At 37.3% G+C, this 23361-nt stretch overlaps 1 protein-coding gene across 1 annotated transcript; it reads left to right on the top strand.

The window, feature by feature from the left end:
• The first annotated feature begins 4905 nt into the window (after positions 1-4905).
• Positions 4906-22954, top strand: SIP2;1 (small and basic intrinsic protein 2;1). Its single transcript, XM_089136361.1, has 3 exons — positions 4906-5474; positions 22175-22435; positions 22545-22954. The coding sequence occupies exons 1-3, from the start codon at positions 5190-5192 to the stop codon at positions 22713-22715; spliced, it is 717 nt and encodes a 238-aa protein (XP_088992487.1). The 5' UTR covers positions 4906-5189; the 3' UTR covers positions 22716-22954.
• Positions 22955-23361: the final 407 nt, after the last annotated feature.

Raw genomic sequence — 23361 nt, 5'->3', positions numbered from 1 at the left:
ACCTGGATTTTGTTTTTACCTAATCTTTGTCGATACACCAAAATTGTGGATTCTTAGATAGGTTTCTGAAGTTTGATATAGCCAATAAGGGTAGCTTGTTCCCAAATTGCGTAATCTAATTTTAGTGAACATGACTATAACATTGGTATTATAGTTGATCTAGTTACTAAAAAATTGTCTTTAAACTTTAATTAGATTTGTGATTTGGTGCAACAAGGGATATGATATAGTAGATGAGACATAATGATTTTTGAAAAACTTGTTAAGATGCCCAAATGCTATAAATCCATTAATGAGTGTATAAATCGACAAGGATTCTTAAGTAAAGATTGAGAGGTTTAAAACCGGACTGGTAGCTAAGGAATTTACTCAGAAAGAGGAAGTTGACTAGTGAAAATTTCTCACCTATCTCTTCTAAGGTCTCTTTCAGAACTATATCAGATGGATGTGAAGACTACTTTTCTGATTGGAAACCTTAATAAGGAAGTCTATATCATTTAGCCTGAGAGTTTTGCGATTGATGATCTCAATCATATTGGCGTAGACTCAAGAAGTCTATTTGTGGTTTTAAGTACGCTTCCAAACAATTGTACTTAAAGTTTGATAATGTTGTGATTTCATTCAATTTTGTTGAGAACCTTGTTAGTATATATATGATAAGGTCAGTGGTAGGAATTTTATTTTCTTCATTATTTATGTTGATAATATTTTGCTCACTTGTAGTGATATTGACCTACTGTATGAGGATTGAACAATTTTTATCAGAGAATTATAATATAAAAGACCTTGGTAAGACATCTTTGTCCTAGGCATTGAGATCTATAGGAATTATTCATGCCATTTATTAGATTTTTCTCACAGGGCATATATAATTTATATTTAAAGAACTTCAGTATGTTGGATTGTAGACATGGGAATGTTTTGATTCTCAAGGGAGATACACTGAGCTTATCACAGTTGCCCTATAAAAGGTAATGGGAGAGAATAATTGAAGAAAGTATCTTATTTTGAGGTACTTGAAGAGAACAAATGATTAAATGTTAATCTACAAGTACGTTCCAGACCTACAACATTAGGGTATATAGATTTTGACATTGCTAATTGTCAGGATAATAAGAAGTCTACTTTAGCTATTTTCCTTGATGGCAGGATGGATAGTATCATGAAAAGTGCAAAATAATATATAATTATTTATTCCATTATGTATGTAAAATTTGTAGGATGCTATGGGGCAGTTATTCAAATTGTTTGGCTAAAGAATCTCATCAGATAATTGACAGTTTTATTTTAACATCGTGGATATACCCATTCAGTAGTACTGTGATAACAATTTTGTTCTATTGTTTATTAACAACAAAAAATGTGTGATTACAAGGTCTAAACACATGATAGTCAAGTATTTAACCACTAAAGAAAAAAGCTAAAGAATGTGACACCACAATAGAGCATATTTGTACAGATGATATGGTTACAGATCCCTTAACTAAGAGTCTTTGCCCAGACGTCTATCAAAGACATGTAGTAACTATGGGCGTAGGAGCATCCTTAGATGCGGTTGCTTAGTGGGAGTTTGTGTATTTTGCTCTGTTTTGTAAAAGGTCTTCCATATGTACTTGTCTCTTGATATTGTATAGCACGAATAATTTGTTGTTTGAATTCAACTAAGTTCTTTGGTAACACATGGGTGTTCATATTATTATCATATTGCATATTATGCAAGTCTTAAAGTATGTGTTAACCTTAAGCAAAGGTTAGGGCATTTATGTATTAGTTTTTATGTATGTTATGTAACATATAAAGTTAAACTTGAGTTATAAAGATGACATACAGGTTCGTGGGAACCATAATGTACATACTTTTGTGGCATTAAGTCACATGTTTGTGGGAACCATAATATAGATACTTTTGTGGAATTGAGTCACATGTTCATGGAAACCATAATATACATACTTTTGTGGCATTGAGTCACAAATTTGTGGAACCATAATGCACATTATTTTGTGGCATTGAATCACTGGTTCATGGGAACCATAAAATACATTCTCTCGTGGCATTGATTCATATAAAATGAGAAATTTGAACCAACAATAGAAAGACACATAAGAATTTCTATAAAGTGTCATTAGTTGCCACAATACCATTTTGCATCCATTTTTAGTAGAATTAAAAGTATTTGTGACCATGAATAGTCTTGTGTCGCTTAAAAGATGCAGTCGCTGCCATGATTCAATACTTAAAGCTTTATGTGAAGGGATTGAGTTTTTGGATTATCCTTCGACCAATATAAGTTGTGCTCATGAAAATCAAAACGTTTTCAACATGTTTTTTCAACTGTTTTTTAAAACTAAAGAGATGTTTTGTTTTGCTCAACTGTGTCACAATCAATATAGCCCAAGTGGGAGGATGTTATAATATTAATAAAATATTTCACATAAGATGGGCTTCATTAATTGTGTTACACTTTGATTTGGTTTCCTTTTTGTTTTGATATGAGAAATATATGGTTACTAAAACTTTTATATGGACTGGCTAGTGTGAGCTAATAGGGACCATTAGATCTTAATGGACAATTTAATGAGTTTGTCTATATAAAGAATGCTAGATCCCTCCTCTAAATCCCTAATTGATCACATTATTTTTTGCATATAAAGTGTTAGTTCAAAGAGGTTGTTTTATCGAGCCAGTGAATTGGGAGAAGTCTTGAGCAGAAGATCTAGCATCAAGTTGATCATAAAATCAACTTCAGATTTGTCTTCGTGAAAGACTAAAGAAGAGATTCCACTATGCTTCGTCTTTAATGGACACTAAAGAAGGTATGTTCATCATCTTATACTGTTATTATATTAAGGTGTTTTTAATTGATCTATGTGACATTGGATAGATTTATTCTTACAACATAATCATAATAATACAAAAAACAAAAGGAAACTAAAATTATAAAGCTAATTAGGTGAACCAACAAAAAACCCCCCCTCCCACCAATGTCAAAATAAATTCAATTATTCCAACACATATCAACAGCTATATTTGATTAAGAAATTGAGTTGTTGCATATTATAACTTAATATAAACACATTATTAAGGAATAAATATTGAAGAAAATAAGAAAGCATGATTAGACAACATAGATGAATTCAAGGAATAAATTGAAAAATTGAAGGTCTACCAATTGAATGGTAGTAGTATTAATTATTAAAGAATAAGTAGTTAAGGAAATAGGAAAATACGATTATAAAACATTGATGAATACAGTGAATATATTATAAAATTGAAGGCTCCAGTCAACTGAATGGCTTGAAATATAAATTAAGATTAAACAAAATCTTTAATGCTACCATATTTGAAAGAAATAGGTAAATATGATTCAACAACTTAAATGAGCATAATGGATAGATTATTAAACTGAAGGCCCCCCATCAATTGAATGGCAAGATGTGCAGAGTAATATTAAAAAAAGTTTGTAGTGCTATCATGTTTTCTTTTCTATTCTAGATTCTTTAACAATACATAAACTGCTTTAGCTAATGGCTACTTCAAATTCAAGTGCCACCTATTTTAACACAACTTGGGATAATTGACTCCAATCGTACATTTACCTAAAAGAGAGAAACACACACACACACACACACACACACTCAACTGCACAATGACTTCAAAAGACTGTGGGAGAAAGGAAATTGTGTAGAAGAAAGCCTTTCAACAAAATAAGAAATAAAATATGTAAAGAACCACAAACCTAATTTCCAGATCATTTATGATATATGATGTGGAAGGACAACCTCCAATTAACAAGGCATTAGATAAGTGTTTTGGTCAAACAAAAAGAAAAGTATTCTTTACAATGACATGAGGACATCATTGCTAATAAGCCACAAGCAAGCAAAACAAAGTGAGAGAATGAGAAGGCGGGGCCGGGGGAATGAGAACACACATAGGTCAAAAGCTAGGGAGATTAAAGAGGAGAGATTGGAGTTCAAAAAGCCTAGAGAAAAAATGAAAAGAAAAATATAGGGTGTGCAAAATCGCCGAATTTTGGTTTAGGGCGAACCGAAACTTGGTCGATATGCGAATGTGCTAGATATCGCTATTTATCACTTTTTATTTTTATTTTTGTGACTAAGTTATGTTTGGCATTTGAGCCACATACGTGGCTCTTGTTAAATCACAAAATTGTAAAAAAAAAAAAAAAAAAAATGTAAACATGAGTACATGATTTGACAAGTTGAATTATTTTATTATTTTTTTAAAAATTTATACTGACGTTTTGTACGTATATGAATTGACTAGTTGAGTTATTTTGTTATTTTATAAAATTTTATACTGATGTTTTGTCGAAAAATGTTAGATTAAGATTATTTTATATTTTAAAAACTTTACACACTAATTGACATGTTGCATATATATAATATATAACGTTTTTCCTAGCGACAGGTTTTGTATGTATGTGTCGCACCCAAATCTTGGCATTAATATAAAAAAGCTCCCCTAGTTCGTCAAGTACCAAACCGGCGAAATTAGGCGAGATTTCATACTTTGGTCGTACCTTTGGTTGAACAATAGATCCTCATTTTCTGAGAAGATTGAAAAGATTTAATGGTATGATTTTCTTTCCTGCATAGAAAGTAAATGGTATCTCCATTTTTTTGTTTTTTTGTTTTTGTTTGGAATGGTATTTTGGTGTGTGAGAAAATACAGAATTAATTCAATTTTTCACTAAAAAGTTTGAACCAATTCTTGTGAACCGGATTAATTTGAAACAAAGAAACTAGTTGGTTCAAAAAATCGAGGGTAACTTGGGAATTAGAAAATATAGGGTGCTGGCGTGATTTGATGCGCCTGACCATCAAGTTAGTGATAGAGAGGCTTGATTTTTTTTTGGGTGATAGAGAGGCTTGATGGTCCAAGCAAAATTAGTGATAGAGAGGTGAGAATGGAATAAATAGGACCTGAGCTCTGAAAAAGAATTTTTCTCAATGTTTTTTTTTGTTAAACCACTTGTCAAAAGTGAAACCTGGCTAGAGTTCAGCTTGCCCTGTATGCTGAAACTTCCAATTCCAACTGTTCCGAAATGATCTCGAACAGCAAGGCGAACTTGTTGGGTCCCTTTTACCCGATGTCATCGTCTTCTCCAAGTATTTAACACGAGACCCAAGCAAGAAATTAGCTGAAGGAGAGTATCCCACATCATTATGGCTTCTGTGCGGCTTATATTGTCAGATTTAGTCCTTTCCTTCATGTGGGTGTGGTCAGGAGCTCTCATCAAGATTTTTGTTTTCAACATTCTAGGGTTTGGTTTTGAAACCAAAGGAGAAATCCTCAAAGCTTCTCTGTCAATCTTGAGTATGTTATTCTTTGCTTGGTTGAGTAAGATAACTGGTGGTGGGTCTTATAATCCTTTGACCGTATTGTTGGGTGCTGTATCTACGGATTTCACTGAGTTTTTATTCACTATTGGCGCAAGGATTCCTGCTCAGGTTGAAATCCTGTTCAATATAAGCAGTTGAATTAGTTGATTTGATGTTATGCCTGCTTTATTTGATTCGAAATATCCTTTGAACTTGTTTAGTTGATTAGTAAGTAAATTTAGTGTTTTCAGTTTGTTAAAATATTTTGATTTATTCATTCTCCTTAAGTATATACTCCTCTGTTTTATTGGGTTCTGTTGAATGATCGACTTTAGTGCATTCGTGCGTGAAAATGGGAATTTGTTTAGTTGATTGCTATCTGATTTAGGTGTCATTTATACTTCTGAAGAATTCTGATTTCATTTTCTTATTCCAGTTTTGGTCCATTGATAATTTTTTTTTCGTCCAACAGATATTCTTGTTCTTTCAATTGCTATCTTGTTAGTTGGTAATTAATATTTTGAATGAGGTGGGTCATTGGAGACTTGAACATAAGTAGTGGGTCGACATTCAATTTACATTTTCTTGTTCTGTGCATAAAACTGAATTTTATCAGTCAGCGTATTAGTCCTTGTTTAGTAGCAACCTGTCAGGTTTGTTATATTTTGCCTTCCTGAGGGATGGGCGCTGTGATTCATCTCCTCCATTTTCAAATTGATTAGTTCCTTGATGCAGCACATCTTGTAGTTATTCTTCATGCTACAGTAACATGAACAGTAACCTAGGAGATAATTCTTCATATTTGGTGGGTCCCAAGTCTTGCTTGCAAGGAGATAGATTCAAATTTGGTGGACACCAAATCCAGCCTGCAAGGAGATAAAATAGAAGCTGTTTTCGTGGGAGTTTTAGAGGTAACTTAGGATTTTGTTATTTATTTGTTAGGATAGTTATGTAATTGGATTTTTAATTCAGGTACAATATCTAGGATCATAGAAGAAAAATTTGACCGAAATTGTCAAAATTTCGGTTGAAATGTCAGCGCTTTTCAAAACCAAAATGAAATACAAGCATTGTTGTTAAGGTATAGCTTAGGCGTCCGGGTGCTCTCCGGGGTCATAAGGTGACCGTTGCCTTATTGTTAGGTCATAAGGCGGTCGCTTCGATGTTTGAGGCGTCGCCTTAGACCCCAAGGCAACCAACTTTTATTTTTTATTATTTTTTTAAACCAAATCAATGATGCCAAATTGAAGCCAGAGAATCAATTGGCAATTGATTAGTTACCTATTCCAATTTAAAATAGCATGTTGAAGCCTAATGATCTCTACCTAGGTCCTTGTTTGCTGAAAAACCAATTTTCTTCATTTCTGCTTTGTCTTTTTCATAATAGAAGCTTCATTTGCTACCCCAAAAAAGAAAAGAATAGAAGCTTCATTATCATCAAGACAAATGAATGCATCAATATATGCCATATAGGATGACTAGAATATGATATTTTTCTTTTCCATTATACATGTTCATGTACAAACATATCCAACATTTCACTTAGAATGCCTCAAACGCCTTGAAACGCCTCGACCGCCTCAAAAGTGCCTCTGAGGGCATCCCGTTGACTTATCGCCTCAACTAGCCTAAGCTGCCTCATTTCAGTGACAACAATGAATACAAGGACAGGCACACAAAATGATTCGTATTGATCGAAATGATACATAATTTCCGTCGATACAACACGAAATTTTGTATTGTTTCAGTATCGGGCCAAAATGGTACAGATCATGTTGTAAAATCAAAATTTTCAATCGGAACCTGTGAAATATTGCAGGTTCCGCCATTTCGCCCAAATTGCCTCTCAAATTTTGACCCTTTTTTCAATTTTTTTTTTGATTTCTCTTGGATTCTACCCCAACTTCACCTACTTTCTAGAACTTCATTTCATTCAAACACTAGATTTGGTTTTCCATTTGTAGATTTTCTCAAATGTTGCAAGGTGAGTAACCAACTTCCTCATTTTTTGATTTTTGTTTTATTTGTGCCTTAAATCTTCTTGGATTGCTTCCAAATTTAAGTATATTTATTTTAGAGTGTTGATCTATGAATTTCTACTATCAAAATTAGTTTTTGGTTCTTCCTACTATTATTTTTCTGTTATTAAAATTTATTTTGTAAATTATGTATATTACATAAAAATGTATAGTAGATGTATGAGCTTCAAATTAATGTTTGTGAGAGTTAAGACACCATATTGCTATGATGGTGTTGAATTAAAATGTTTTCTGTTAATTATCTATTTTTACTATATTTAGTATATATTTAAATCATTTAAAAAATATTTAAATATTAAAAAAATAATTAAAATTTTTTAATTTTAAAATAGGAGAGTGTTAGTGGAAGCATGTATGCAATTTTTGGAGTATGTTGTGGATCTTTTTAAGATAATTAGTTTGTATTTATATATTTTTTAAATTATTTGATATTTAAAAAATAATTATTTATTTTTGTTTTATATTTAAAAATAGGAGGGTTATTATTAGAAGCATGTATGTAACTTTTTGAGCATATTGTGGAGCTTTTTCAAGATACTTAGTGTGTATTTCTTGTATTAGACACTTTCTTTCAAAGATGTCAGACATAGCTTGGCAGTATGGGAGGCCATTGACAGCTGATAGTAGGAAGAGTGAGTATAATTACTGCAAAAAAACAAATAGGAGAAAGTGGGGTCAATAGACTGAAGGTACATCTAGCTTGTGGAAATAAGGATGTAGTGGGGTGGCACAAGGTGCCCTCAGAGGTCAAGAAGACAATGGCCTCATATTTGAGAGGGGGAAAGCAAAAGAGGAAAGAGAAGAGAACACAAAGGGAGGAGTTCGAGGATGCATGCATAGATGACCTTCGAGAGCTTGGGGATTATAATCTAAAGGAGCCAGGAGAGTATGGATGTGACCCTGACCTAGAGGCCGAACATATCAGGAAGGCAATGATGATGAGTAAGGAGCAACATAAGGTTGATGACATGAGGAGGCAACATAGGTCCATGGGTTGTGGGTCCTTTAGAGAGCAAATAGGTATGGGAGGCACAAACAGCTTCCAAGTCCTTATCAGGAGTTAGAGTGTGAGGTAGGATGTTCCTATCCCATGGGCCGAGCTTCATCAGCGCATCCTACAGATCCGGATCTGGAGATTCTTCGCAATGATCCAGCCTTATTTAGGAGGCTTGAGCAAAAGCAGAGAAAGATGAAGCACTTATGGGGAGTCTGAAAGAGAAAGTAGGGATGATTTTTTCCAAATGGGCTTATTATCTTAGTATTCCAGTACATACAACCCAAAGGCCCTACTATAGGGATATGATTGAGAAGATAGGCAGGGCTGGGAGTGGTGTACAGGGACCCACTCCATATTAGATAGATAATGTCTATCTGCCTAAGCATAAGGAGGAGTTAAGTGAGTATTAATGGATTAAAGCCCATGTGAGCTTATTATGGAGTGACTATGATGGCTGATGGTTGGACTTGTCCCATTAGAGTCCATCATCAATTTCATGTTGAATTATGATGAGAGGACATTGCTCCTCAAGTCATTAGATGCATTCGGTGAGAAGAAGGATGCAAATACATTTATAAATTATTAAAGCAAGTGGTGAAGGAGGTTGCATTGGAGAATGTGATCCAAAGTGTGATTGATAATGACTCCAACTACAAGAAAGTTGGGTTAAAGATGCAGGGGAACTCTAGGTATCAAAACATGCTTATACTTCTAGTACTAATTTTTATTTTTAAATACATATATTTACATTACATGTACACTTTATAACTTTGTATTGATGCCTTGATGACAAATATAGGCTCTTTTGGACTCCATGTGCTGCTCACTGCATTGACTTAATGCTAAAGGACATCGGAAAGGTCAAGCTTGTGAAGAAGACCGTGGAGTAAGCCCAACAAGTTAGCACCTTCATCTATAGCCACACATGCATTAAAGATGATGAGGGACAAGTGTCAGGGTGACTTAGTGAGGCCAAACAGAACCATATTTGCTACCAATTGGATATCATTGCAAAGCTTTGAGAGTAGGAAGACTGGCCTTAGGAGCATGTTTGCGTCAGGTAATGGTTTAACTAGGAGGGTTCTTCATCCGAAGGAGGAAAGAGAGCACAGTTGACCATACTCAATGACAGTTTCTGGCATAATGTGAGGATAGTGGTGAAGATGCTTGAGTCTGTGGTGCATGTGTTGAGGATGGTAGATCAACAAAGAATACCTACTCTACCACGCATATGGGCTATAGTAGATAGGATGAAATAGCAAGTTGCTTAGGTCAACCTATATGGCAACAAAAAAGTCCTCGACATCATCTAAGTTAGATGGGAGTCTATGTTGTAGCATCCACTGCATAAGGCTGGTTAGTTGTTAAGTCTAGGATTCAATTTAAGTTTCATTATGTTATCACAGTATTAAGTATTGACTATTCCTTATTACTTTTTCTTTTTCTTACACAACATATTATTTAAATCCTAAGTACCATTACAAGGACAATCTTGGGATGAGACAAGATTTGATGGATGCCGTCCAAACTGTAGTGGAGAAGTGAGAACCGGATCCGTTTAAGCAAGCAATCATCCTAATGGAGGTGAGATAGTGATTTGGTATTCATAATTCATAGTTTTATACTAAGTTATTAACCTAGTTATTATTTTTTCTTTATATATTATATAAAGGCATTTAGGGATGCCACTGGGAGCTTCAATTGTTCCATGGCCGTATCGGGATGGGAATCCTCTCTTGGGGTAAGTTCATTCATTATATATTTAATTATTATATTCTATCTTTAACTTAGCTATTTAAGTATTAAAATGACTTGGAGTCTATGTTTGTTGTAGCTGAATGGTGGTTGCAATCTGGACATGACTTACCCCACTTGAGCACTATTGCAAGCAAAGTGCTCTCCCATACATGTTCTGCCACTGGTTGTGAGCGAAATTAGAGCACCTCTAGCCTCATCCACTCAAAGAGGCGTAACTGATTGAGTGTGAAGTGTCTAGAGGACCTTGTCTACGTAGACTATAATATGAGACTGAGGGAGGCTTATATCAGATAGGGGATGGACAGAGAGAGTAACATTATCCAGTAGGCCGACATATTTGAGATGGATGATGATGATAACCCAGTAATTGAATGGATCAGGGACAGTGGAGAGCCATTGCTGGATGAGGAGGGAGGTCGTCCTAGTAGGGGCTAATGTGGAGGACTTCATGGTCTAGGAGGGGAGTGCATATGTAGTGACTGCCCGTCCCTTTGTGCCACACCCTAGTGCATCCACCCAGAGTGAGGATTTGATTGTCTGGTTCGACACTAAGGATGATGTAACTTAGGCCTCTGGCAATGACAACGATGGTGATGATGATGACGATGATGATGATAAGGATGATGATGGAGGGGATGAGGAGGGTGTTGGACCTCGTGATCAAGATTTAGTTGATCCTAAGGATAGACCACCGCCACTTGCACCACCACCACCACCAGCACTAGCACCAGCAATACGTGAGAGTCGGGGGGAGGGACGACCGCCGAGATTCATAGGCGAGTGTCGGTTCATCCACGTGACACATGATTCAGATCATACTGGAGTTGCATCTTGAGGCAAAAATGTTTTCTCTACTTATTCGAGGAAGGGGAAAGGGGAGACAACACGACTATAGCACGGAGGACACGCCATCATATGGGTCTTACCGTCCGACTGATGTGGAGAGCTTGGTGGGATCTTTGAGATCGATGAGCATAAATGATTCTAGAGGCTCCACCTCTAGAGGATCCGGATGGCATAGGCTTGTATGTCCCATATGATACTGTTGTGGAGAGTATTGGTTTTATAGGTCGACTTATGGAGCTTATAGTTATGGACCTTATGATGTCCCTCCTGGTTATCAGACTTAGGGTCACCCACAAGTGGAGCCTTATGATTATGGAGTTTATGGAGCTTATAGTGTCCCTACCATTGTCACCTAGTAGTCAGCCACTAGAACCTTATTGTCACAATTTGTCAGTATGGACCTTATGGTGTCCCTGCCCTGCTGACAACCAAGGTGTTCTTTCATTTTTTGGGTAGATCTTCCAATCTATACCATAGCCACCACGAGCCTTTCCATATGCAGTTGAGCCAATTCCTCATTCGGAGATTTAGAACTTCCCACTTTTAGGAAATCTTAGGCATGTGGATGAGGCCACGTACAGAGCTACAATTGCCAACTACGTCGATAATTATATGGGGCAAACATCATGGAACTTGTATTGTCATTTGTATAAGGTGCAGATGGAAGAGGGAGACATGGAATAGAGTAGACTTATAATTGGTAACATTCTCGCTTCTTCTCATTTATACTATATACTTGAATATTACCTTTTCAATGGTTTTTTTTGGTGAACTGGTAGCTCCATAGTATTTATTATGCTTGAAATAGGTAGCATGCAAGAATCAAAATCATTTTGAGTCCATATGAGGCCCGAAATTGAAGTTCGAATTTTCAGAAAAAAAAATTACAAATTTCGACCTTTTTCAAGGTCAAAATTCCTATTTCAACTGAAATTTTTTCCTTGGGTGTAATATGACCCAACAAACAATAAAGCCAGCATAAGAATGGAATTAGTTCCTAAGGAAGAGGGTTTAAAACCAATTTCCAACTTCTAACCATTAATTGGTCCATCGGAATTGGTTTGTTTATCCCTAAAATGAGCTTGAAAATGGCTAAAACTGGGTGGATTAGGGTTCCGGTAGGGGGAAGGTGTTGGGTGATTTCCGGCAGGGGGAGGGGGTGTGATGGTTTCTTGTGGTGGTGGGTAGCTTCTAGTAAGGTGAGGTATGGGAAGAAGATGGGCAAAATATGACCCAATAAACAATAAAGCCAACACAAGAATGGAATTAGTTCCTAAGGGGGTTGGGTATGGGAAATATGGTCATAACAGCTCTATGGGCAAAATGTTCATTTCAGTTTCAAATTAACAGTGCGTAATGGGTAATTTTTGAAATTGTAAAAGGTAGGCATTCAATAATATTTCTCACTTAAGTGGGCAGGTCATAGTTTCACCCCAGTTAAGTGGGCTCCCAGTAAAAAACACAAAAGAAAAAGATACTGTTGCTGCTGTTCATGTTCTTAATCAGACCTATATGCTGCAATACAGGCTATTGGATGAAGTATTCATCTGTTGGAATTAACAAGCTTAGGTAATTTGTATCTGTAAGTTCTAATTTTTTTCCTTCTATGTTGTGTTTAATGCTGAATCCTAGACCGCTGATGTAATTACTGGAACTTGAATTTTCTATTTTTATCTTATAACCTAGTATGTTAGGGCTTGTTCAGGGAGTTTGGATTGTTGCATTTGCTTAGGTCGCATCTCAGATTGAAGCAGGGGTTGGTGTTTCTAGACTGTTGTTACAATCAAAACATTAAGTGGCATATTGAGTGATATATGGAACCCTGGTGATGTAAACCCAGTTTTAGGGTTAGGGTTGTAATGTAGTACTGTATTTGATTGATCAAAACAGTAGCCAAATAGGACCTTTCACAGGGAATCAATTTCAGATTTGGACAGAATTCAGATGTGAAAGAGGGCTGAAACGAGAGTGGTATTATAAGGATAATAGCGTAACAAGATGGGCTGAATAGACCTTCAAACAGGGGTAGAACTATAATGAAGAAATTGAAAGGACAACTTGAGGGAATTGAGAATAAAATGTAACACCCGGGCTTCACACCACAAGGTGGATCGATTGGATCAAACACCAACCTACCTTGATCAAACACAAGGACTCTCTAGGGAAGGAATGCTAACAAAACAATTTGATTTCAATTGATGAGTTGTGTCTTCACCTCTTACATAAGTCTCTTTATATAGCATTCTAAAGAGACATAAACATTAATGTAACATCCAACCACTAGCTAACACCGCTTACCTATTAATAACTCAACTACTACCTAACTCTTTGACAAAGGATAACTCCTTTGACAATGAGTTCTTTATTTTCAAACCACAACCCATTTTATTGACTTTTTAATAACTAGACTTGGGCTTAGGTCTAGACCATGAAGTTCAACATATGTGGGCTAACTTTAACCCACTAAAACAGTCCTAGCCCATGAAAGCCATGGGCTGATTTAGATGATAGCTTTAGGCCTTTGATGGGCCTAATGCAATGGGCTTTTTCTTTCTTAAATATGACTTTAATTCTACATCAACTCTCCCCGGTTTGAAAACATTTGTCTTCGACGAATGAATGAACGACATGTAACGTTCGTACAAATCGGGATTGAGTTTCTTGAAATCATCAGCATGAATCCAAGTACTATCATGTTGAGGACGATTCTTCCATTTGACGAGGAAAGCATGGTATCCAGTGCTACGACGAGTGGTTTTGTAAGAGTCATCCAAAACCTCCTCAATGATGTCAATGATTGGTGGCTTGAGTTGGGGCAACCTTAACATTTGTTCAGTGTCTCCATCATCAGAGTGGTGTCCTACATAAAGATGTAAGTCAGCCACGTTGAAGACATTGCTTATGTTCATTTCTTCTGGTAGCTCGAGTACATAAGCGTTTGGTCCAATGCGTTTCAGCACCTTGTATGGACCCATCTTCTTTGGATGGAGTTTGTTGTTGACCCCATGTTGGAACCTTTCTGGGTTGACATGAACCATCACCATGTCTCCCGCTTGAAACTCCACATATCGTCAATGATGATCTGTTGTAGCCTTGTAGACATCATTGTTGAGAGCTATTCTTCGGCGAACATCAACATGTACCTCTGTGATATGGCACAGAAGCTCGTCAGCCTCAATACTCACGCGTGCTTGTGCTGGTAATGGAATGAGGTCTATAAGCCGTCGGGGTTGAACTCCAAGTAGAATCTCAAAAGGAGTATGACCTGTTGTACGATTAACTGAGTTGTTGTGAGTAAACTCAGCTATGTCGAGTATGGACGGCCATGTCTTTTCATAGTCACGAAACAAACACCTCAGTAAGTTTCCCAAGCTTTGATTCACCACCTCTGTCTACTTGTCAGTTTGTGGATGGAATGCGGTTGAAAACTGTAACTTTGTGTTACTTTTCAGCCACAATGTCTTCCAAAAGTAGCTCATGAACTTGACATCACGATCTAAGACAATGCTACTTGGTAGCTCATGTAGTCGTACAACCTCTTTAAAGAATATTTTTGCAATGTGAGATGCATCAAAGGTCTTTCGATATGGTATAAAGTGAGCCATCTTTGAGAATCGGTCAACTACAACCATAATGGAGTCGGATCGCTCTTTTGTTGAGGGTAGCCCAAGTACGAAATCCATACTAATATCAATCCAAGGTGCATGAGGAACTAGTAGTGGTGAGTACAGACCTGTATTTTGCTTGGTTCACTTGGCTAGCTGACAGACTCTGCATCCCTTGATTACATGATCAATATCCTTTGCAATATGGGGCCAATAATACCGATCGGTAACTTGTATAATAGTCTTATCCTTGCCAAAGTGACCTCCCAAACCTCCGCCATGCAGCTCCCGTATGATGTGATGTTATAGGGAAGAATTTGGAATGCATAACTGAGTTCCCAAAAACAAATACCCATCGTGAAGTGAGTATTTATGATGTTGCCTGCCTTGCTGTAACTCCTTGTATGGCATGTTGAAATCTTCGTCAGATGCATACTCATCACGTATCTGATCAATGCTAACTGCATGTGCTGAGAATGTGCTAAGAGTAAGTACTCTTCGGCTCAATGCATCAGCCATTGTATTCTCCTTTCCTACCTTGTACTTCATTACGAAGGCAAACTCTTGGAGATAAGCAACCCATTTAGTGTGTTTGTTGCTGATTGACTTCTATGAATGTAGATACTTCAGTGCCTCATGATCGGTATAGAGAATGAACTCTTTGCCGATGAGATAATGTCTCCAATGGCGTAACACCTGGACAACAGCATAGAGCTCCAGATCATATGTCGAATAGCGTCGCTTGGCATCATTGAGTTTCTCGCTGTAGAAAGCGCTAGGGTGCCCTCCTTGCATCAATACACCTCCTAGATCAATATGTGAGGCATCAGTTGCTACCTCAAATATACCCAAAATCTTGTAGGCAAAGTATTAGAGCCTCTGTCATCTTTTGCTTGATAAGATGAAAGGCTTTGGTTGCCATTGCTGTCCACTTGAACTCACCTTTGCTTTGCTTCAAACACTCGGTAATAGGTGCCATGATTGCACTAAAGTTCCAAATGAATCTCCTGTAAAACGATGCAAGTCCATGAAAATTACGAACCTCGATGTTTGTCTTTGGTGTAGCCCAATCTGTTATACTTTTTATCTTCTCTGGATCAACTTTAACCCCCTGTGATGAGACAATAAAACCAAGGAACACAACTTTTGGCAGCATAAAGGAGCATTTCTTGAGATTGATGTATAGCTTCTTCATGGCGAAGCACTCTTAAGACTTGCCGTTGATGATCGATGTGATCATCTGGATGCTTGCTGTAGATCAATATATGACCAAAAATCGACCAATAAAAGGACGGAGTACCTGTGTCATCACCCTCATGAATGTACTAGGTGCATTCGTCAAACCAAAAGGCATGACTTTCCATTCAAATAGTCCATCCTTGGTCTTGAAGGCAGTCTTCCACTCGTCTCTAGGCCGAATACGAATCTGATAATAGCCACTTCTAAGATCCAATTTAGAAAAGATCTTAGCCCCGGATAGCATGTCTAACATGTCATCAAGCCGCGGTATAGGAAACCTATACTTGACTGTAATCTTGTTGATTGCTCTACTGTCCACACACATGCGCCATGAGCCATCCTTCTTTGGAGTCAGTAGTAATGCTGGTTCAACACATGGACTTAAGCTCTCTTGAATGAATCCTTTATGTAGCAACTCATTCACCTGTCTTTTGAGTTCATTGTGCTCTGTTGGGCTATGGCGATAAGTCGGTAGGTTTGGTAACACCGAACCCGGTACCAAATCAATGGCATGTTGGATATCGCGCGTAGGAGGTAGCTCATTAGGCAACTCATCAGGAACCACATCAAAAAAATCAGAAAGTAACTCTTTGTTGGGTGGAGGGAACGTCACCTCAGGTGAAGGCGTGACTTTCCTTGTAACGAGAGCCAATACCAGCCCTGAATCATTGCTAGTGTGAATGAACTCCTTGTGAGGAACAACCAACAGCTTCTTTTGCGGGATGGACAACAACTTTTGTGCTTCATCGGTCCCCTTTTGGTTGGTCCTCAAGGACCTCTGCTGACGCATTTCAGCTGGGACATTGACTGGGTGGAGGATAGTGTGAAGTCCTTTGAACTTGAATACACATTGGTTTTTCTTCCATAACATCATTATCATACATCCATGTTTGACCAAACAAAACATCGTAAAGATGCATAGGGATTACATCACACCATACCTCTTCCTCATATCGATGGAGCTTCAGTGGTACGGAACACCGTTGATTTACCTCCAGAATATTCCCATTCAGCAAGGATACCCGATATGGTTGAGGGTGCTTTTCCACTTTCAAGTTTGCTTTCTTCACAAAGGTGTCTGAAGTAACGTTGACGTAGCTCCCAATGTCAATTATCACCAAAGCGGTATTATCTCCGGACTTCAGATGGCTGTAGAAGATACAAGCGCCGCCAGTCCTCTCCTTTGGTTTTAGCCACCAAGATGCGGTTTACTATATGAATGCCATAAGCATCACCTCTATTAGCATCGTCCTCATCATATGCAGCTCCGTCATAGTTGCCATCATCGAGCGTGTACATAAATAGATCAGGATCTTCTTCCTCTGCTGACTTTTCTATCTCAGCAACAACATTAATCTTTTGACGGTGTGGGCAATATTTAGCATAATGTCCAACCTCTTGACATTGAAAACATTGTGCTTGGCTGCCACTAGTTATAGGAGCCTTGCCCTTATCTTGTCAGGTAGGTAATGTGTGTTGAGTAGGGGTGGTTGTTGTAGGTTTTGGTGCTGGAAAATTTTGCCTAGCCTCCTCGGCTTGGTATCCAGACCTTTTGTTGTTCGATGCCAATAATTCTTCTGCACGTAGGGCCTTTTCAAAACAATCCCGCACGTTCTCTACATCCACAACGCCAATGGCCCTATTGATTTCAGGCCGTAAACCCAATCTGAAACGTGACAAGATTTGGATTTCCCTCTCTCGAATTCCTGTACGAGAAGAAAGAGAGTCAAATTGTTCCATATATTCTGCAACTGACAAGTTTCCTTAGTGAAGAGAATTTAACTTGTCTTGTAGTCGCAATTGAAAAGTAGATGACAAGTACTTTTCTCTCAGTTCTTCCTTCATTTCCTCCCATGTAGTAGGAGCTCTACCACGATCTTCCAATTCATATTCATGAGTTCTCCACCATTCACGTGCACTTCCAACCAGCTTGGTACGTTCTAACTTCATCTTTCGTACCTCCGGTTCATACCAATCAAAATAGTCATCCAACACTGCCAACCAATAAAAAAAACTTGAGGATCATGCTTACTTGAGTATTCTTTGAGTTCAAGCTTAACCCTGTGAGAGTCACCAACATGCCTATTGAATGTAGGTTGTTCTCCTGCGAAATAACTTCGTAGGTGTTCCTCAAAAGTTGGTTGCACAACTGGAATCCTTTGGGGTCCTCTCCCCATATTTCTCCGAGTAGGAAAACCGGCTACAGAATGAGTTGGATGGAATTCTTCACCAAGTGGAGGGTGAGGAGCATGAGTAGAGGCAGCAACTCTGGCCTCCATTTTTGAGAACCTCTCGTCCATTTGCTTCTAGGTCGCAGTGATTTGGTTGCTCAATTGTTGAACCATCTCCATCATTGTCGCCATAGGATTAGTTGGACTGGATGGTCCAGAATTTTCACTCCCTGTCATGGCTCTGATACCAAATAATGTAGTACTGTATTTGATTGATCAAAATAGTAGCCAAATAGGACCTTTCACAGGGAATCAATTTCAGATTTGGACAGAATTCAGATGTGAAAGAGGGCTGAAACGAGACTGGTATTATAAGGATAATAGTGTAACAAGATGGGCTGAATAGACCTTCAAACATGGACAAAACTATAATGAAGAAATTGAAAGGACAATCTGAGGGAATTGAGAATAAAATATAACACCCGGGCTTCACACCGCAAGGTGGATCGAACACCAACCTACCTTGATCAAACACAAGGACTCTCCATAGGGAAGGAATGCTAACAAAGCAATTTGATTTCAATTGATGAGTTGTGTCTTCACCTCTTACACAAGTCTCTTTATATAGCATTCTAAAAAGACATAAACATTAATGTAACATCCAACCACTAGCTAACACCACCTACCTATTAATAACTCAACTACTACCTAACTCTTTGACAAAGGAAAACTCTTTTGACAATGAGTTCTTTATTTTCAAACCACAACCCCTTTTATTGACTTTTTAAGAACTAGACTTGGGCTTAGGTCTAGACCATGAAGTTCAACATATGTGGGCTAACTTTAACCCACTAAAACAGTCCTAGCCCATGAAAGCCATGGGTTGATTTAGATGATAGCTTTAGGCCTTTGATGGGCTTAATGCAATGGGCTTTTTCTTTCTTAAATATGTCTTTAATTTTGCATCAGGTTGTAGTGGAATTTCTCTAAAACTAAGGGCTGCATAGGACTTCCCAGCAAAGAGAGGTTATTCTAGACTCAATAAAGTGTTTTCTAGCTTTAAAAACCCTGCAGTAATGCACAATTCAGATATGAGGAATATTCTTGTTCCTTCTGGATTACTGTAGTTTATTTCTTTTGTGGTGGTAATTGAAGTTTTTGATTCTTGGAGATTGGTTTAAGCTTTTATTGTTATCAGAAATATCAAAGATTGATCATCGATAGGCAAAAAAAGAGCACTGTTGATGTCATTGGAGTAGTTGCAGTCTGGTTTCTTTGTCGATGATTTGAAAAAAAAAATTAAAGGTAAAGTCGAAGAGATGAGGGAAGTAGCAGGTGCTCCCATTGTTGTTGTCCACGCTGGTTTTTCACATCGCTTGTAGATCTGTTCATCAAGAATAGCAATTGGTTGAAGAAGAAGAAGAGGAGGAGGAAGAAGAAGAATATTGAGGAAGCTTTGGTAGAGTCGATTGTTTGGATCTGTGTCTTCTTCAACCTGTGCATATTGTCTTTGAGGTTTAAGGTTTACTTCTGATTTAGGAAATCTGAGAAAGGGGTCGATTGTTGGTTATATTAGATGGTTCAAGTGTGATTTGGTTTGTTGGTCTAAGAATATATATTGGTTATGGGTTTAGTTTTTGGTTGGTTTTGGGATCAATTATATTTCAATTCCTGGTTAGTTTTTTGATTATGTTTTGTGTTCTTGATTCTATTTTCTGATTATATCTTCTGGTTCTGTTCCTGATTTGATTTTCTAGTTCCATTTCTGATTTGGTTTTCTGATTCTGGTTTCAGATTCTATTTCCTGATTCCTAGACTTGCTTTATTTTATGTTACCATTATTGTTTGTTTCTATATTTAATTTGATTGGTTCCCACAATGTTCCCTTCAATTTAGACTTCCAAGTTTACTCTTTGGCTTTTATTTGTGTTTCTTTTTGGTGATTTCTCTATTTATAGATTTGCCATTTCGTTCCTTTATTTGTCATTCCTGTCAGTTTGGGATTTCATTTTTCGTCATAATTGAAAACATTGGGATTTTTTTTTTATGGGATTTCTGTTATAAAGGTTGAGGTGATTATTAGTTGTTTTTTAGTCATATGTAATGAATGATACACATTAAGGGGAGATTGAAGATGGTAAGAAACTTTTCTGGATTTTAATGGACTCGAGTGAGTTGGATTGTTGGAGTGCTTTCCTTGGGATAGCCTTTTGTGAATTCACTGGAACTATATTTGTATGGATTTTGTGTAGCCATGGGAGCTGCACTTTCATGAGATTTTTTGTGCATGCATTGGAGTTCTACATTTGGTAGAATTTTATGTAGCCATTTCAATGCTACATGTGTGGACTTTTTCTAATTGTTTGGTGCTACATTTGATGGACTTTTCTATTACATCGCCATGTTGCATTTGAGACCTTGATTGGTAAGGGTGTTTGATGTTCGCGTTGGTTGCTGCCAAGACATGGATTGGGGTGCTGATTTGAGCTTGTTGGACTGATTGCTACACAGTCAAGACTGGTGCAAGACTGGTGCTGCTTTTCAAAGTTATTCATATTTGTCCAAGCTAGAGCTTTCTTTGTGTATACTCCAACTTGAGGGAGGTGTTAGAGATAATGAGAGTAAATATGACGTAACCCAACAAGGGGAGTCCCCCTAGAGTGGTTTTCTTATTGGTTTGGGTTAGGTCTGTGATTTTAGTGGTTTCCTTGTTGGACTATGGTTATTAGTTTCCAAGTGAGTTTCTTATTTAGTGTTTGGTTTAATTAGGTAAGAGGTAAGAGTTCTATTTGAGGTATATTTCCTTTTGTAATCCTATTTCAGTTTATTATTAATATGTGAGTCTCGTACAGTAGAATATACAGTTTCTATCGCCCAGCCTTGTTCTCCAATATTCTCTCTTCTTCTCCCTCAGTTTCTCTTTCTCCTCCCCTCTAATTCTGTTATAGATCTTGGGATTGTTTACAAGGATATTATGTTTATCCAATGATTAACATGATTGAAGCCACAGATGTTGCTTTTTTGTTGATGTGAAATTAATTTAGAGTGAGAAACTCATGTATTAGAGAGATTCTGATTTAGGTTTGTTTTGGGGAAATTAAAGGTGTTCATCCCTCCTCTATAGTACATTTTTCTTCTGTTGATCAATTTCTATTTCATCTCCGTTCTTTGTGATTGCTAAATTTGATTTTTCTCAAGTTTGGAAGTGTCAATTATCAACTTTTACTGTCTTGTTCACATGCTGTCATATTGATATTTATTCACTGGGAACGGATTTCAATAAAATTTATTGGCAATCTTACCTTGGAGACCTCTGTCTGAGATTGATATCGGTGTCTAAGGAAATTCATTCCTTGGATGATAAGTAAATTTGGGTTATTGAAGATCTTCCGTAAATGACCTCTGACCCAGGATTCAGTCAGATCAGAGCTTCTCTGACAATTTCCAAAATTTGGATATAGTTTTGAAAATATATATTGTTTTGACTGTTGATCCTAATCAGACCATTGGAAGATTCTTTTATTTAGGGTTTGCATGTTGTTACTGCTAAACATTGACCAGAGTCTGGCCTTCATTAAATAAATTTGACTCTGATCCTATTGTTGACCTAAGTTCTGTTTTAGTGGCTTTTGTGATACTGTTGAAAGGGGTTATCTACCCCTCCCCAGACTACATTGACTAAATTTTGGGCTGTTCTGTATTATAATGAGCGAATCATATATTGTTGTACTTAGGAACTTAGCATTGTTGCATTCTAATATTTTCCAGTTATAGATGCTTTACTTGTTCCCTATTTTATGAAGGGCTAAGAAAAGTATAGAAGGATAGGTAATCATTAACACTTTCTCCATAAGAATAGTGGAGGGAAATGACAAAATTGGAAACCTGAAGGTTTGAATGGGCAAAGAACTGGAAAACTGAGTGTCTCAAATATCTCTGTCAGTGCACTCTTGCATTAAGATCATAGCCATGTTAAAAACTTTCTTGTGCAAGTAAAATTAGAAATTGAGGGCCTCACACTCCGTCGGCGCTCACACAGACACAGATGGCATAGCAATTAAAATTGTTGATAAAATACAAACTTGTCTTGATCACATTTTATTCAACTGATCTTTAATGAATTGTCACCATAAATAGAGATGTTTTATGGTTACTGATATTGAGTTTGTTTCAGGTACTCGGATCTATTGTTGGTGTCAAGTATATCATTGAGACGTTTCCAGAAATAGGTCACGGTCCGCGCCTGAACGTTGGCATTCACTGGGGTGCATTAACGGAAGGACTCTTAACTTTCACAATTATTGTGATCTCACTTGGAGTTGCTCAAAACAACCCCAGTAGCTTTTTTATTAAAAATTGGATCTCCAGTGTCTCTAAATTGACACTTAATATACTGGGTTCCGATCTGACGGGTGGATTGATGAATCCTGCCTCTGTAAGCACTTTGTTGAACCTGTCATATTAGCTTGGTACTATTTTTTTCCTAGATATTTTTACTTAATGCCTCAAGAGTAACAAGACTTACATGTCTTCCCTTTTTATAGGCCGTGGGATGGGCGTATGCTCGGGGAGATCATATAACCAAGGAGCATATATTTGTATATTGGCTTGCACCATTTCAGGCAACTTTCTTAGGGATTTGGTCATTCAAGTTACTTGCTCAGACCCCGAAGCCCAAGGAGGAGAAGATAAGCAAGAGAATCAAGTCAGAGTGAAGGGTTTTCAAGCTGCATTGTATTTATCTCTTTCTTTTTCCTAATGTCAATTCTCTCTTTGTCAAGTGGTTTTTTTTGCAGTGACCTTCATTTGTACAGCCCTGGATTAAAGAGTGAACACAAATGCTCCATACATGGTTGAGGAGGATTATTAAACCATTTATGTTGTAGAGTTATCTTCCAAGTTTGTAAGCCTAAACTGACCATTCAAAATAAACAGAGCAAAAGCGAAGAAGAATTTTGTTTGCTTTCATTTTTATAGCAAAGAGTAGTTCTTGGTTGTGTTTTGCTTTCAGAAATGAATCCGTCGGGTTGAACTGAAAATCCCTTAATCTAACCATTCTTTTCCTGATTTTCCTGTGTAAGACGAGAAGCTTTGTGATTTGTGCTTCTTGAGTTCTCTATATCCACGGTTGTGCTTCTCCTCCTGAGTCTTCTTGGGACTTGATAATCTGAGACCTCCTCCAAGGCTCCAAAGCTTCACGTTGTGTTGTGCTCGTCTATTTTCCATGTCCCTGAAGTCATATGTTACAGGGCTGTTATTTTGTTTGGTCAATATGTACTTTATTTATGTCATTTCTTACAGGGGATTTTTTTTCATTTGAACCCCAAGGTTTATCAATGGATAGCAAAATTGTCCAAAATG

The sequence above is a fragment of the Hakea prostrata genome, chromosome 10 (assembly GCF_041222555.1).
Source record: "Hakea prostrata isolate BN-2017 chromosome 10, UWA_Hpros_2, whole genome shotgun sequence".
Taxonomy (NCBI): Eukaryota; Viridiplantae; Streptophyta; class Magnoliopsida; order Proteales; family Proteaceae; genus Hakea; species Hakea prostrata.
This window is presented reverse-complemented; position numbering and strand designations above follow the sequence as displayed.